This window comes from Panthera tigris, chromosome F2 (genome assembly GCF_018350195.1).
Source record: "Panthera tigris isolate Pti1 chromosome F2, P.tigris_Pti1_mat1.1, whole genome shotgun sequence".
NCBI classification, from domain to species: domain Eukaryota; kingdom Metazoa; phylum Chordata; class Mammalia; order Carnivora; family Felidae; genus Panthera; species Panthera tigris.
Genome location: NC_056676.1, coordinates 45,451,706 through 45,469,176, shown reverse-complemented (window position 1 = coordinate 45,469,176; position 17,471 = coordinate 45,451,706). Strand labels below are relative to the sequence as shown.

The 17,471-nt window shown below is 37.8% G+C and overlaps 1 protein-coding gene across 3 annotated transcripts in view; it reads right to left on the bottom strand.

Moving 5' to 3' along the window:
* The window catches only part of VPS13B (vacuolar protein sorting 13 homolog B), a 798,280-nt gene that overhangs the window by 80,438 nt on the left and 700,371 nt on the right, over nt 1-17,471 (bottom strand). For all 3 annotated transcript variants that reach the window (XM_042972776.1, XM_007073303.3, XM_042972777.1), the window contains 3 exons: nt 12,127-12,308; nt 10,496-10,845; nt 4,915-5,076 (listed from right to left, as the gene is read on the bottom strand). In XM_042972776.1, the coding sequence (XP_042828710.1) occupies nt 4,915-5,076; nt 10,496-10,845; nt 12,127-12,308 (694 nt within the window). The remainder of the gene's footprint in view (nt 1-4,914; nt 5,077-10,495; nt 10,846-12,126; nt 12,309-17,471) is intronic.

The following is a 17,471-nucleotide window of genomic DNA, read 5'->3' as shown; positions in this document are numbered from 1 at the left end:
GGATATGATAGCACTTCCTCTTTCTTTGTTAAAAGTTGAAGGCCCCATAATTGTTTATTATACAAATATATTAGCTTTTACTCAACTATTGTCTTAAAAGTAAATATTGTGGTTTTTAATTTTTTTGATACTGTAAATAAAATTGTGATAAACATTTGTGTGTGTGTGTGTGTGTGTGTAAGCCTTCATTTTAATCTGGATTATTTCTTGAGAGTAGATTACTAGTAGGGGATTTACTCCGTCGAAGGTTATGACCATTTTAATAGCTTGTCTGCTTCTTATCAAATTGCTTTCTAGAAAGGAAGTATTAATTTCATTTGCACCTTCTGAACAAACTTCAACATGCATGCCATGTGCCATATAATAGCTGAGGCAAACAGCTGAAAAATTTATCACTTTAAACAGTTTTGCTAACAGAATATTTCCTTGTCTCCCTAAGTGTGCTTTTCAATTTTTAAAACTGAGTGTGACAACAAGGAACATACTCTTTCTTTATATGTGTATGCATATGCATTATAGAAATGGACGTGGAAAGAATGGTAAGTGACTAAGATTACAGTCTAGTTAATGAAATTGACAAGTGGCTGGACTTTCCATAAGATAGGTGGATACTCAAAACCTATTACTTTCCCTTTAGACAGGAGGAAAATGGTAAGATCTCATTCTAAAATATTTTTATATACAAACAGTGAACTGGAGAACTTTCTCTCTATATAGGCCCCGAAGAAGTCAAATAAACACATTTTACTATTACGTAGGGAGTACAGGTTGATTATACGTGTTAGATTTAAACAATTACCTGTAATTTCTCAATTTCAGAAACATTTTGCCAAGTTTTCAAGTGATAGAAATAGTATTTAGGTCAGAGTGAAACAACTGAATATCAAAGCCTTTAGTGTGTGGAGTTTTGTCAACTGAGAGACATTAAAGCAGGGCTGGCAAACCATGGCTTGTGGGCCAAATGTGGTGCACTGCCTATTTTTGTACAGCCTGTGAGCTAAAAATGGTTTTTACATTTTTAAATGGTCAGAAAAAAATAGAAGAATACAATTTCGTGATGTGTGAAAATTATTGAAATTTAAATTTCATAGTCTATAAATGAAGTTTTATTGGAACACAGCCACAGTCTTTCATCATGGCTGCTTTTGTGCAGAGCAGAACAGCTGTTAGAGAGACACGAAGGCCCTGAAAGCTGAAAATATGTACTACCAGGCCCTACACAGAGAAAGTTTGCCAATCTCTGCCTTGGAGTAATACAGGGTTTCTATTTTCTTCACTAAATCTGCCTGCTTTAATGAGTTTGTCCCAGATGTTCTGCTGCTCTTCAAAAGTCAATTCTGAACCTTGTTATAGTTTGCATTTTAAAATATCTGCTATTTTTCATGAGCTTATGAAACTTTCTATCGTGCCCATTTTGGAGCAATAGCCCATTTTCACCTAGAGAGATGGCTTGATTACTAAATTAAGTCCCTGGTAGTTGGAATTTTGCAATTCTAAAAAATGCCTCATCTATGAATTATGCATGTTTTGAGGGTAAAAGCAAATGCAATTCCTTACACACAAGGTAGAGGTACATCTATTTCAAGTTTAATTAGCCAACAGTGCTCTCTATTAACCAGGAAAGGAAGTTAACTTGAACAGTCTATACACAAATCCTACTGGTTGACAGGTGTCCCTATATTCAGTTTGGCTACATTACACAAAGCTTCTCTTGACTCTAAGCTGCCCATATTCTGGGGAAAGGGTCCATAAACTCACACCTACAGTCCTTAGATTCAACTTCATATAATGGGAAGCACTTTTTTGAAGACCGATCTCTTGCTGGTTATTGTTCTCATCCAACTTGATCTAAGTCTACTGAATTGGGATATTTAAGGGCCCTTTGTGGTGGCATATAGGATTGTGCAGCTGAATATGCTCAACTATTCCCTAGGAATTAGTTTTGTTCTTCCTGTGTTTGTTTAGGCAAGCAACTGTTGCGGGATATCCAGCATTTTAAGTTATTCTGCCTCAGAGCCATGTGTTAGAAACTATAAGGAGAGTTTACAACTTTTCAGTTTTAAAGTCAGCTTTGGATTTCTGGAATTGGTTGTGTCCATGTTTCTTCCCATCCTGTTGGGACTTACTGTTGTTAGCAACCTCCTGTGTGGTTCTAAGATATGCTGACCTCTTTGAAACCTTTCCAGGTGTCATTGCCACTTTCTTGATCTCTGGAATATAAGCTACATTGTTTAGTGGAGTTAAGTTCTATGAACTTTGGAAATCCTCCCTGAGACTATGAATTGACTAACACCCAAGGTAGCATAAACATGTAGACACAAATGTTCCTAAAACCAAGCCTGCTGGGCAATGCAGGATATGACGTGGAGTCTGGAAAAAGGAACAGTTTGCTCACTTGCAAGTCTATGACTACCTCCAGGTGCAGTTTGAAGCTAAATGGCTAGTTTTGCTGATCCTCAGATGTAACCTCTCATTAGAACACAACAGAATTTGCAATTGTGGATATAAGGAATTCCACGAAGACCCTCTGGGCCCATTAAGACTTCTGGCTTCAGAGGGTCCTAAAACACACTTCCTGCAACCTACGGAGCTTTGTAAGGAGACATTGTTGTTGTTGTTTTTTAACAAAGTTGATCTAAGTTTTAGCCTGAAGATTATAATGACTGTAGCTCAGTAAAATTTGTATTCAGAGGATGCAGTTACATATTAAAAAGGAAAAAAAAAAAGTTTTAATAGATATTTGTCTTATTTCCAGTTGGTCATAAAAAGGTTCTTATTGTTTTTGGTAATACCCTTAAGACTTTGCAAGGGATTTACTTGGACTAAGAATCCCATATTAGTCTAGCTGTAAATGTGGAGTATTAGACTAGCGATTTCTCAGCCTATCTCTTGAAACCTCACAGCTTGGCTATGCTAGCAGACAAATCATGCAGCCCAAACCGAGGGCTGGACAATGTTGTAGAAATAACACTATATGGCGAATCAAAAGATACGGGATACAGTCCCAACCAGACGACAGCTTAACATTTCTCTGTCGCCTTATCTATAACATACGCATAACAAATAATACAAACCACACATGGATATTGTGAAAACAAAACTAGTAACAAATATGAAAAGACCTTGAAAACATGCAAAAGGATATAAATAGGAAGGTGTAGGGCTGGCAGACACCGCATGTCTCTTAACATGAAGACTCCTGTTCGTCCACACCCCTGAGCCAGCTGCTCTTATGATCACCCTTCTTATCCTGGCTCCAGTATCTGGGAATCTTGAGGGTCACCAAGGACCATGGTGGTCTGTGCATCTTACAACAGACTGGGAGGGGAGGTAAGCTTCCTCCACTTTGCTTTCTGTGGGCTGAGGCCTGAGCCTGTGTGGGCGTAGGTGCGGTGGCCACAGGTGCAGGGCAGGGCTGTGCCTTCCCAGAGGTTTCTCCTGTCCCTACCAGCTCACTGATGAAAATGCAACTACTGTGGAAACTTTAAAAATACCTAAAAGGCTATACAACAATTCTTAACATGGGTTGTCTCAGAGTCGTTGGGATTATGGGTGGTTTTGGTTTTGTCCACATATCTGTATGTTCTCCCCTTTGCAATTAGTTAATAAAAAAGCCCAAAAAAGATATTTTTAAACAAACAAACAAACAAACTGGCCTTTAGGTTACCAAGGGCAAACAAATAAACAATAACTCTAACCTGGAAGTTTCTTGAGAGAAACATGAGAAAACAAGGGTATGCTATTCACTTTAAGAACAGGAGTACAACATTCACCTCATCCGGGAAATTTTTGTTAAGAATTTCTATTAAAAAAGGATTTATGTGGTTTTTAAATTAAATAAATATTCTTAAATAAGACTGTAATTTAGCTACCTTTCCAAAATTTGTACTAGTAGTGTGACAATAATGAAAGAGCAATAAGAAATCAGAATCTAGCTACTGGGAGGAAAAAAAGAGAAAGAAAAAAGAAAGAAAAAAAGAAAGAAAGAAAAAAAAAAAGCAAGAGGAACCCTGAGGGCATAACATATTGTGAAGCTGGTCTATAGACCAGATGGGAAAACTTGTTCTCTAATCTAATGACTTTCTTTTAATCACAAGCAGTAGTTTCCTTATTACCCAGAGTTTTAGAAATACATTATTCCTGAGATGACTTCCTAGGATTTCTTTTACTCATTTAAGACCACATCTTTGTATTTAATTCATCCTCATATTATCCCTGCAGGGCATATCCCTCTAATTATTCCCATCTAAACTGACAGGAAAATGGAATTATACTACTTGGAAAACAGACATCCTTTGGTATGTCTTTTCTCAGTGCCCCCGTGGTCACAGGTTGTAAGCTGTCCTTGGAGGGCAAGGACTGTGACTTCCCTGTCTTTGAATTCCCAGGGCCCAGTACAAGCCTGGCAGAGAATGTACACAGTAAAAATAGGAATAAATGCATAAATAATGATAGGCAACATGTAATGCTTATAGTATCTCAAGTACTATTCTAGTGCCTTTATGCACAGCAACTCATTTAGTCCTTCCAACCCTATAGAACAGGTACTATCATCGTTCCCATCTTATGTATGAAAAAACTGAGGCACAGAAAGTAAAGCAAGGTGACACAGAGCCAGGATCAAAGCCTGTGAACTCTGGCTCCAGAGTCCAACCTCATCATCACCACACCATGCTGCAACCACCCCCCCGCCCCCACCTGTGCTGAACAGGAGAATGTCCCCTTCCAAGAGAAGCATGGTTGCGCTGTGCTCCCATCTCTAAACCTTTCTGGGTTTGTGTCAGATGCGGCTACACCGTGTGGTTCCTTGGGAGACTTTGAAAGAGAAATAACTGGACACAGGCACACACATGCAGAATAAATGAATCCCCAGCCTTAACAATTGCTGTGCTTGCAAGGCTGTTTCTCAGATACCTGTGGGGATTTGTGAGAGCGCCAGCTGTACTGGTGACTACGGAGACTCGCCAGCAGAATATTTTCATCAGTATCCACCTGGCCAAACCGCAGTGTCTCCTGTGTGTCATTACAGATCACAAAATGGCTGAAGACCAACTCCTCTACCTCAGGGCATTTGTTCTGAAAGAAAAAGAATACGAAAGCCAACGTGCATCAGATTAATTGCAAGATGTTTGGCAGCTGTCTGCCCGGTGGCGATTGTTACAACACAGAAACACTAAAAGATCTGTTGTCATTAGCTCTGGTATACAAAGTATTCTATACTTCCAGGATAAGCACAAAAAATACCTTAAAGAGATCTTAAATGTTCCAAGAATATGTTTTGATTTATACTCCTGCAAAATAAATCATACACACAGAAGAGTAAAAGAACAATGAGATCCCTCAAACTTTTAACATTTTAAAACGAATTAACATGCTACAAAGAATGCTGTACTGAGTAGTGCACGTTTTTGAGCAGAGTACTGGAGGCTAGAATTACCATGTTCCTGGCCTTCTAAACTCGACAATCAAGACCAATTACCAAAGCCACAGTTTGTACCCTACAGAAAGCAAGGATCATTTAGGTAATACATCCCCAGATCCCTTAAGGGGGAGGGTGGATGTGTGTGTGCAAATCTGCTCAGGGAGAGATGTAAATAAAACCATAACTTTCCTTCCATTGTTAAAAGGCTGAACACACAAAACAGATCAACTCCAGAGTCCGTGTAAGCCAAGCTGCAGTTTTCAAGAGCAATCACGTTAGTTGAAAAACAGTTGTTGGTGTCTGTTTCAGCTAATAGTCATCAATCAGCTCACGTCTTCCATTAATCTGCTGAGGCTCAACAAATTAGTAATATGTTCCTGTGTTGACACCTTCCCTCTCAACTTAATGGTGTCTCCACTGGTTGCTGTTATATCAAAAGATGGGCAGAGTGACGGAGCATTTCTGTGCTTACTCTTTTATCACTCTGCTTAGGTTATGGCTTAAAAAACAATAAACATACTTTTGGCAAATGAAAAGAATAGTTGGATAGATGCTCAAGTTGAGAATGCAAGAAAAAAATCTTAATTAGCCCATCAATTTGTGGACAGTGGGAGCTAATGGTCATAGATGCTTCCCCAGTTGGCTCCTATTTCCTGGTTGTGGAGTTAAATGTCACAATGTCACACTTGGTCATTTGCCATTTTCCCAAGGGGAGAGAGAGTCAAAGGGGACACATTACTCATGAACGTAGTGATTTAAGTGATTATGAGACCTAGAGCCAAGGAGTCTAAGGATGAAAGTAACTGGAATCTGGCCTTGATCAAGACGCAACCTAGAACCTCTTCAAGAACAGGTATGTTCAGAGGTAGAATCCACTCCTGGTCAACAAGGCCCCCTAAGTGGGTGGGCAGTGCCTTCTGGCTGCAGTTGATGGAGAGGCCGGTCCTAACACCTCATTCTTCCAAATACCCCTGAGGACTTCTCACTCTGTCATCCATCTATTCTCACCAATCTCCCTGCTCTCAAGCAGCAGGACCTTGCTTGACAGTCATATGAATCCCAATAAAGAGTCTCGGGTTAAGAGAGACCAAAGCAATTATAACCCACAATTATCTGTTGTCTACCATACTCTCTGCTGTGGCTTTTAATCATGAGCTATGATTTCAAAGCTTGGCTACCAGTGGTGTTTAAAAGTCCTGCCTGGGGCGCCTGGGTGGCTTAGTCGGTTGAGCGCCCGACTTCGGCTCAGGTCATGATCTCATGGTCCGTGAGTTCGAGCCCCGCGTCGGGCTCTGTGCTGACAGCTCAGAGCCTGGAGCCTGCTTCAGATTCTGTGTCTCCCTCTCTCTCTGACCCTCCCCCATTCATGCTCTGTCTCTGTCTCAAAAATAAATAAACATTAAAAAAATAAAATAAAATAAAATAAAAGTCCTGCCTGATCTGGCCCCTTCCGCATCTTGAGCCACTCTCTACTTGCTTGCTACACTCCAGGCCTGCGAGCGCTTTCCAGCTCCTCCAACACTACGTTGGCCCCCTTTCAAGTTGTTCAACCCGTCAAACTCCTTCCTGCCTCAGTGCCTTTCCCTTGCTTGGACCTCTTTTCCTTTGCGCTTGACTAACTTCTTTCGACTCAGCTTTCAGGTTCCTGTTTTCAGGTTACTTCTGAGTAGTCTTCTGGGACACCCCCAGACCAGGTCATGTCCATCTATTTTATGATCACATAATACTCTACTGTTTCACTTTCCCTACCGGGACTAAGCAATTATTTGTTTGACTTCGGGTTCACTCTTGCTTCCATCATTAGAATCTATGCTGCATAAGGGCAGGAATCAGGTCTGTGTTATTTACAGTTTTATCTCTAGTACTCAGCATAATGCCTGACACATAAGTACTCGATAAACACTTATGAAACAAACACATGAGTAAATTTAATTTTTAAAATTATAAATGAATACATGTTCACAGTAGAAAAATCAGAAAATACCAAAGTACAGATTTTTTTTAAGCCTCTAATTTTACACTCAAACAACTGCTGTTAATATTTTGGTGGATTTTCTTCTAGCAATTTTTCCTCTTTGGAGTGTCATGCCTATTTCTATTCTAGTCAATACTATCTAATCCTATTTATATGCCTTACATATTTAAAGGTTTATAAACCTTTAATCAAACTGGAGTCATAGTGTATAATTATTTTGGTGAGATTTTTCCATTTAGCACTATATAATCAACATAAACTGCTCTCCTTATAAACATTTTTCTCTCCTTTAGGTCTAAGAGTACAAACATGAAGAAAGGGATATGATTCTAAACTCCCACTTAGGTAGATATCCTGAGATTGAAAGTCAGTTTTCATAATGAATTGGGATCAATCCACTGGTAACTCAGAGGTTAAGTTACCAGATGCGGCTTGAGTAGAAAAAAAAAATCATATTACTTTCCTCATCTCTAAAAACTGACCTTTAATAAATGATGACTGTTTTAGAAAAATGTAAATGGAAGAACACAAGGGGGTTGTTTACATTTTTCTACAGAATACTCAAAAGTCCTCAGGGAACTATTTCTCTACTGTCCCTTCATCTGTGGAGTTCATTACAACTGTAATAAGTTTAAGTATTTCTTGGAGTGTCTTAAATTCTAGTATATTATAAAACAGTTCGTACACATTTTATATGACATCATTATTGTCTAAATCTCAGGATGCTCACTCAGATTTGTAATTAAAGATGACTTATTTACATTTAAGATTTGTGCTGGAGTGCTGTACAGGCATTTACAACTAAAACAGAGACATACATCATTCTGGTGTAAGATAAGATACATGAGCATAACCTTCATTTTTAAATAAAAATGTCATTTTGTCCAATTGTGTAATATGGCATAGAAATATAAAGCAAACTGCAAGTGGCATTTGGGTCCTTAATCTGGTTTCACAAAACATTAATCATTTACCAAAGAGAAAAAACAAACAAACAACCTACAGCCAGAGAAATCAGACACTGATGAAGGCTTCTGTTAATCTTGAACTTGTGACCTAAAGGTGAAAGGCCAAATTGTTTCATGCTTCAACTGTCTGGTCCATCCACACTGGATACAAATGACTTGTCTCAGATATGAATCTGATAAAAGTATGTGGCAAATTCAAATGACTCACCTTTCTTATTAAATTCATATTTCTCATTGGCAATAATGAGACTGTATCTGAGCATTATACACACAGCAGAATCCAAGCTTGGGAAATTAAGCTCCCCCACTAAGGGAATAAACCACATTCAGAATTTCTTAGAAACAATGAACTTAATAACCTTCTATAAACCCATTTCAACGTCAAATGTCCTATAATTTCAAAGTAGTGCATTTTTGTATTTACTTTAGAATACACAGGGTTAGATGCCTACCACATTAAAACTTGGTGGCAAGTACCCTTGACATGGGAGGAAACAAGAAAATTACAGCAACAATTACAGAAGTATATCCTCTTGTGGCTCATGTTAACATTGCCAAATCCCTGTATAAATCAGAATCAACTATTCATAGAATGTACCTGTCAGCAATATGCTACGTGACATATGGCTCTACTTAATCAAATATACAATTCCATTTTTAAAAAAACTCAGAATATTCCTTCAAGGCACTGTGTTAGCCAGTCAGTCATTCACACTCTGATGTGGTTTAAAACATTTAAATATTTATGCACCGTATTTTATTTATATGTATAGCTATGTCTAAGAGAATATTTTTACCCTGGAAGAAAACTGATATTTCTGAAGGCCATTTTGCAGTAGTTGCTACACATGAGTCCTCTAATAATGGCCCTGATACCAAGACAAAAATATCCTGGGTTTAAATGCTCTATCAATGACTCCTTTATATTTTCTAGGTTTGTTTTTTATTAAATGCATTGTTCAAAATATGACAAAAAACAGAAATTGGAGCCATGGAGGTTTTTTTCACATCACTATTCGAACCAGCTGCAAAGATTTAGATCACACTAGCTCTTATTTTACGCATGTCCTCTGCAACAAGAAAACCATGGAATGCCCTTAAAAAAGAATTTTAAAATACAAAACAGATGTGTTATCTTCTTTCCCTTTGCTATTGTAGTGCCATGTTAGGTAATTAATTCCTTAGTCTTGTATAGGTCTTCATGCATATAAAGAACAGAGTTTATTCCCACAAAAATTCTTAAGTTAGTGAACTCAAAGCCCCCCTCTCCCGCCCCCCTCTCTACATGAGGTCAGTGCAGGATGAAGGGCCATTTCTCCTGGGGAGTCAGCTCTGCACAAATGCAGGTAGCATATACAAAATGTGGGGGAAATGTCTCAGCTTAGACAGCAACACAAACTTTATGGAAAAACAATATTATACTGACAATCAGCAAGGAAGTAGAAATGATTTGTTCTTATATTGCCGAGCACATTATTATACAAACATTCTGTGAAATTATTTTCATGCTAGTGGCACAGGCAGGTTCCTCATTTTAAATATGCTGTTCAGCAGAGACTTATGCTTCATCCCCTGTTTGGATATGGCTACTTTCTGGCAAGAGGTAAAAGTACAAAACATTACCGATCAAGAGTCTTTAACTGATTGAAAAATGGCAGGATAGTAGGGGAAATGACTAAGACTCTTTGGGCTTACGTATTTCTTCTCACTGCTTTTTCTCTTTGAAATGCTCGCTATCAGAAAGGTTCACACAGGTTCTTCATTTCTGCAATGGATGCTTAGACAATTTGATACATAACTAAGTTGAAGCTTTGGCAAAGTAAAGCCGTAATACTTGGAAAAAATTTCTGGGAATATGTTACTTTCCACACAGATGTGGTACATTAGTCACAAAAATGTGGGCATGATCTCCTATGCATGTGGAGAGAACCCATACTCTCCAAAGCTTTGAAAAATAACATGCATCACTTTGCCAAAACAGAGAAAACCCCAAATATTAGGGTGCCCATCAAATTCTTCATTCTCTCCCATTTTTGTTTGTGCTTAACTTACTATTAGAAGTGGTAACACAGAGCGCCTAGTAAAAGATCACACGCAGACACACTGTAAACCGTTGTAGGATGTGCATACCTGTTGCCAAGCTTGTACTGCAGTGTTGAGAGAATGAACTACATGTTGCCCAAAGTTTACAAATATAGAGTCCACGATGACGGTGCAGTCAAGCAGCTTCTCTGCTGCATCATGGGCAACAGCAATCTGCCCGAAGATGCTGAAGGGTTTCACCACGCTTTGCATTGTGACATTTCTGCACTCCAGAAGTTTACAGTCGGCTTGAGCTGAGAACCGGATCTCCTGACAGACAGAACTATTGTTCCATTGTCGAAGATACAGGTGTGGCTCTCTGAAGGCAATAATCATGTATTCAAGTTCAGAGGGCACATTTTTATCAGAAATAAACGGCTGTAGGTATTGCGGTGGAGCTGTTGAGAAAACAAACAAGAAAAACAGCAATTGAGATGAGCCAATATTTTACGGAAACAAAGAGATGACATTTAAATTATGCACTCTTTGGTGACTGAATTCTTTATTTGCTGTATAATAAATGCAAAGATTCTCTTGAAGGCATTGTAATATATGAACTACTATGAACCTTCAATATTTGCAAACAAAACTGTCTTGTTCAATCAGCATGTCTCAAACATATTGTCCAAGGTTTACATTCACTATCACAGACAAAAATTTTATCACAGAAGACAACAAATAAAATGAGGAGGAGGTAACTATCTAAGGAAGAGTTTCATGAAATGCTCTGTATCTATCAACCAAATCTCAAAAACAAAAACATGACTCAAAGAGAGTTAGAAAAAGCAGGTTAAATTCCTTTTTTTTTTTTTTTTTTTGCTGAAAAGGCAAGATGCTTAACAGCAGCTGTGTTTCGTTTGAATTTGATTTTTTGAATCTGATTTGTTTTCCTTTTCCATTACACATAGGTTGAAAACCTGAATCAAAATGTTCTAACTAGGAATGGTCTGATATAGACTTTTAGGCATAATTATTCATGTAACATTAGCAAATTTATAAAAGGCCACTTACAGTGTGTGGGAAAATTAAATCTTCCACCTTACCAACTTGTAAAATTGACAGTCCTTTCAATTACTGGAGAATTTGCCCATGTTTTGTAGAATGTATTCATGCTTTTGCAATCAGGTAATAACAAATACTTCTGGAATCTACCCATCATTAATGTAATGGCTCAGGACATAGAATAGGAACAGATGTATTTCCTTCAAAAAGATTCTAATTGGAATACCAGTAAAACCTACAATTTTTGGTAACTTCCTTGAAAATTCTCATTAGGAAGCACGCAAAATCATGTCAGTTCAATACTACTGGCAATCTATACAACAGGGCCATATGATGGTTTAACATCATATGAAATAAGTAACGGGTACACCTGTTACATGAAGTCAACGTCAGAATAATCTTGCCAGTGTCATGAGGGGAAATGAATGCCCCTTCTAAAAATTGCCACACGGGTGGCAGTCAGTAGTGAGGGAGGTTTGGGTAGTGGAAGGGATTAGCAATCACAGTACTCTGAAACATCACTAATCCTGTAATTTACAGAATGAAAATCCATCCACGACTTTTTACTTCCTGAAAAGAAAATAAGTTCTCTGGGTAAAAATTGATGAATTGTGTCTTGAGAACACTCAAGAAAAACAGTATTAAGTGGATGTTATTCTGATGCTAAAGTAGAGTACCTGTGCCTAGTTGGTCAAGGTGATGACAAAGATGGAACTCCAGGTGGGCAAACTGGAAGGAGATGCAAAGAGATGGGACAAACCATGGAGTAAAACAGGAGTCGACTCTGGTACAGGCAGCTAGGGCTGTTGGAGTTACAAGTTGGTCACAAGTGCTTTGAGAACCAGATTCACTTGCAGAGCTGTGGGAAGTAAGTAATAAAAGAAGATCAACAACCTAGATTTCCCAGTACCATATATGTAAAATGTCTTTCTATAAGGGTTTCTAAAGCTAGCACTTGTAATCCTATAGTTAATATGTTATCATCAAATCTTCCGTATTTACTCACATAACCTATTTGTGCTTAAAAATTAATTTCATGCTGATTATTGTCTCTAAGTTATTATTTGAAAAATTTCAAAGGATTCCTCAAACTCCAGGTCATGTTGACCTACCTCCAACCCAATTTTCTTCCATCCACATTGCACATAATTTATGGACAACTTGGTCTTCATTAGTTTAAGACCAACACAATTTGGAGCATGACTCTGCTGTTCAAAAACCCACTACTGTCGGTGTCACCATAAATGTTTCACTTTGTTTTACTTCTTCAGATTGTCCATATCCATATTGCTATGGGTTAGTCAATATGCTCTATTGAACACCCACTAATTACTAGGAGCTATAAAATTATGACCATGTCCAGAAGAACAAGGGCCCGTGGACAATTATACTGCATGGGTCCTCTCTTCACTTTCCCATCCTCCTAACACCATTTTAAACAAGTAAAATCAGATTAAAAGGAATAGTGAATGCATCTGTAAGAGGGAAGAGTTTGTACATGCTGGCTTCTGGTGTGAAACATGCTGCCTAGCTGCCTTGCCTCAGGGCTAGCAGAGGCATGAGAACTGGGGATTGGGATGGGGCAGGGTACATTCTGGTAACTGTGGAACACTGAATAGATGCCGCCCCATTCTCTCTCATCCTCCTCCACCCTCTTCTTTCCAAACCAGACATTTGTTCTACAGCTATCATAGCCTGGCTTCCAAGTCCATGAGGAACCTAAAGGAGAAACACTGTGATTTACAGTATCCTAGGGAGAACTAGGAGAGGAAAACTAAGGAAATAAATCCTTGGTTTTCAAAGAACTCACCGTCAACTGGTGATATAAAATATGTAGACATTTAGAAACATTATCAAATAGAACAACCACCCAGGAACAGGAAAGTCAGAGTGCTGCCAGAGTAGAAACATGAGAGGAACTCAGAATGGCGTGAGGTGCATCATGTGAGATTCTCAGGGTGTGAATCTTCAGCTAAGTGTTGAAAGAGGTTGTGAAAATGAAAGCTAGGAGCATCCCAACACATTTACTGGGTATTTAACTTTAAGAGGTTTATAGTTACGTAGTGGTATTTACTGCAATGTAAGTAAATCTCCAGTGTCTACAAAGAAAACACAAACTCTGAGGCAGTTTGTTATTGATTAAATGCTATGTCCAAGAAATGCATCTAAGTATATTCTGAAACTTCTATAAATGGGCATACTAATCCAAACTGCCTTCTAGGAATTTATTTGTGGTGTTACAAATAACGGATTTCATTCACTAGGTAAAATTAAAACTTGTATTTAATCAGAAGGAGCAAAGTGTATTAGCTGTACATGTGTTTTACACATTTGAACTACTTTCAGAAGTTGTTAGAAATAAGGTACAATGTTAGTCAAAATATTATTAAAAATCCAGGCAAGTGTTCTATGAGATCAGTTTAAAAATAGTGAGTACACAATTTGAGGTGTTTATCTGAAACGCTCTTCTTGCCAACTACAATTTTTGATACTCTTGAGATTTTCCAAGATTTATTTTCCTATCTTGAGACTAGCAGATACTATATATAACATATTGAAAAAGGCTGCTAAAACATGAGTATGTGCTACAATTATTAACAAATTGATTAATTTTTTACTTTTTTCTAAATTGATATACACATAAATTTTTAAAGAGATAATTTTTTAGGCTTATATAGCAACTCCTAACATACTCAAGTAGTTAGTAATATTCCTTTAATCTTAAAATCCTGACTAAAATGGTTGCTGAGCTAATCTATATTTAAAAATTCAGACTTAAGGATGTGGAGAAACGGGAACCCTCTTGCACTGTTGGTGGGAATGCAAATTGGTGCAGCCGCTCTGGAAAGCAGTGTGGAGGTTCCTCAGAAAATTAAAAATAGACCTACCCTATGACCCAGCAATAGCACTGCTAGGAATTTATCCAAGGGATACAGGAGTACTGATGCATAGGGGCACTTGTACCCCAATGTTTATAGCAGCACTCTCAACAATAGCCAAATTATGGAAAGAGCCTAAATGTCCATCAACTGATGAATGGATAAAGAAATTGTGGTTTATATACACAATGGAGTACTACGTGGCAATGAGAAAGAATGAAATACGGTCCTTTGTAGCAACGTGGATGGAACTGGAGAGTGTGATGCTAAGTGAAATAAGCCATACAGAGAAAGACAGATACCATATGGTTTCACTCTTATGTGGATCCTGAGAAACGTAACAGAAACCCATGGGGGAGGGGAAGGAAAAAAAAAAAGAGGTTAGAGTGGGAGAGAGCCAAAGCATAAGAGACTCTTAAAAACTGAGAACAAACTGAGGGTTGATGGGGGGTGGGAGGGAGGGGAGGGTGGGTGGTGGGTATTGAGGAGGGCACATTTTGGGATGAGCACTGGGTGTTGTATGGAAACCAATTTGACAATAAATTTCATATATTAAAAAAAAAATGAAATTTGGACACACAAAGGGATTCCAGAGATGTGTATACACTGACAAAAGACCATGTGAGAACACAGCAAGAAGGTAGCCATCTATAAGTTAAGGAAAGAGTCCTCAGAAAAAAATAAACCTGCCAACACATGGATCTTAGACTTCTAGTCTCCAGAACTGTGAGAAAATAAATTTCTATCATTGAAGTAAAAAAAAAAAATAAAAATAAAGTAATTTTTATTCCTCAAAAAAAAATAAATAAATAAAAATTCAGACTTACTCAAAAATTGGAGTCATATCAAAATTAAAATTTCTTAAACAAAATTAACATGGTATACACAATCTGAATATACTTTACATGTATTTTGAATCAGTAAAATTATAGTTTTTCCACACTCAATTTGATCATTGTCATTACTATAAAAGTAACCTATGTATGTCTACCTCTTACACAAGGATTAAAAAGATCTCAACACTTGGGGTGCCTGGGTGACTCGGTTAAGTGTCTGACTTCAGCTCAGGTCATGATCTCACGATTCATGAGTTCAAGCTTCGCGTTGGACTCTGTGCTGACAGCTCAGAGCCTGGAGCCTGCTTTGAATTCTGTGACTCCCTTGCTCTCTGCCCCTCCCCCGCTCACTCTCGGTCTCTCAAAAAATAAATACACGTTAAAAAAATTAAAAAATAGATCTCAACAGTCATATATGAGAGTAATGACCCTCTTAGGGACATTAGGTGCAGCTGTATTTGTATAATTGCTTTAATTAGGTACAATGAACTTTGATCCAATTATCAAAAGGAAAAACATAATTTATGAGATGTGTAATCAGCAGAAATAGGAAAGTAAAACTGGCGATTCCTAGGAGTAACACCTCTCAAACAGGAATACACAGAACTCAAGATTCAATAGTTAGTTGAAATATCTCTAAGATCCTAATGAAAACCCAACTTTTTAGAATAGTGGAAATATTCTAAAAAGTGGAAAGTATGGCAGGAGTTTTACATACCCACATCTTCATTTTAGCCAAAAGGTTACTTATCAACTGGAAGGGTAACTTATAGAGGGGTATCACTTTTTAAACAAGGAATATTTTAGTAAGTCTGTGTCCTGATTGATCCATACGCATTGCTCGGACCAAGGCACAGTCCTTAAAGATTCACCCCTGGATGCCATTCTGGGGTAAACCCCTAGAGCAGTGCAGGTACTCAACAATGATCTGACTCAACTGACGAAGGCTTGAGCTTTTCTCTGGATCCCTCTGTAGTAAAAAGAGTTTTATAATATAGCAAAATACAGCAGAGAGATTAAGCAGAGAATAACTGGGTGAGAGAACTTGTGAACATGCTTGCACTTCTATCATGGATATTACAACCTTGGACAAGTTATATCACCACCTGGCTAAATCTCAGTTTTTTTCATTTGTAAAATGGGTACAGTAATTGAATGACTGAGTATCAAAGGAGATCCTGCATACGAAATGTTCAGTATAATATCTAACACTCCTTAACAGAAAAAAAAATTCTATTTCTAGTTGGCAAACAGGGTACCATACTGGTTACTCAGTTTAACGTTAACTGTTGATGATTACTTTTAGCTCCCAAAAGGGGTCTCACAATATCACATTGACATTCATCTCAATGTGGCATGGTCTCCCAACGCTAGTTCACCTCAACTCTCTCCTGCCTCCTGCAAAATACTGCTCTGTCTATCCTGGGAGAGAGCTACATGGTTAAGAGAAGACAAGGGAAGGTGTGTGTGTCTCTGCATCAAGTTCTCTCTACCCCTTAGAATCATCATTTTTAAAATGTTTTAATTATAACCCAAGGTAAAAAATACACTTTTATTATACTCTAGTATACATATAAAATGGGCAGAGGGGGACAGGTAGGTTTATTAAAAATAAAAAATATATATAACATAAATATACTATTATATATTATAGAACAATATATATTATGAATATATTATAAATATACTATTATATATAACATATTGACTATTTTAACCAAGTATACAGTTTAGTGGAATTAAGTACATTTGCATTATTGTGCAACACCATTCTACTCTGTCTCTGTAAATTTGCTACTCTTGGTATCTCGCATATGTGAAATTATTCAATATTTTTCCTTTTCACACCAATATTTTTTGTTTTATTAAAAAAATTTAGGCTGCAACCTGTTAAATTGATCTCATGAGCCACTAAATGGGTTGTAATCCATGGCTTACAAAACAGGCTTAAACAGGCCCTCAGGTAAAGGACTCCTTTGTATCTGACATTAAAAAGAGAAAGAGAATCTTCCACAGTTCAGAGAATAAGCACCATGACATAGAGATTTCTGTGTCATGTTAACATCATCAGCCTAGGAACTTTAGGTGAACACTGAATACTATGGGGAATGTGTTAAGGGGAAAAGGATTACCTAGCAAAAGACCAACTCCCTGTTGTTATATAAAGTTCAATCACCAACTCAAAGGAAATAGTAAAAGGCTTCAAAAAGACACCTGGGGAAAAATACAAGCATCCCTTCTCCCCCGCCCCCCCCCCCCCCAGGAGAGAAGGCTAAACATACGTCCTGCCTTACAAAGAATGTTTGG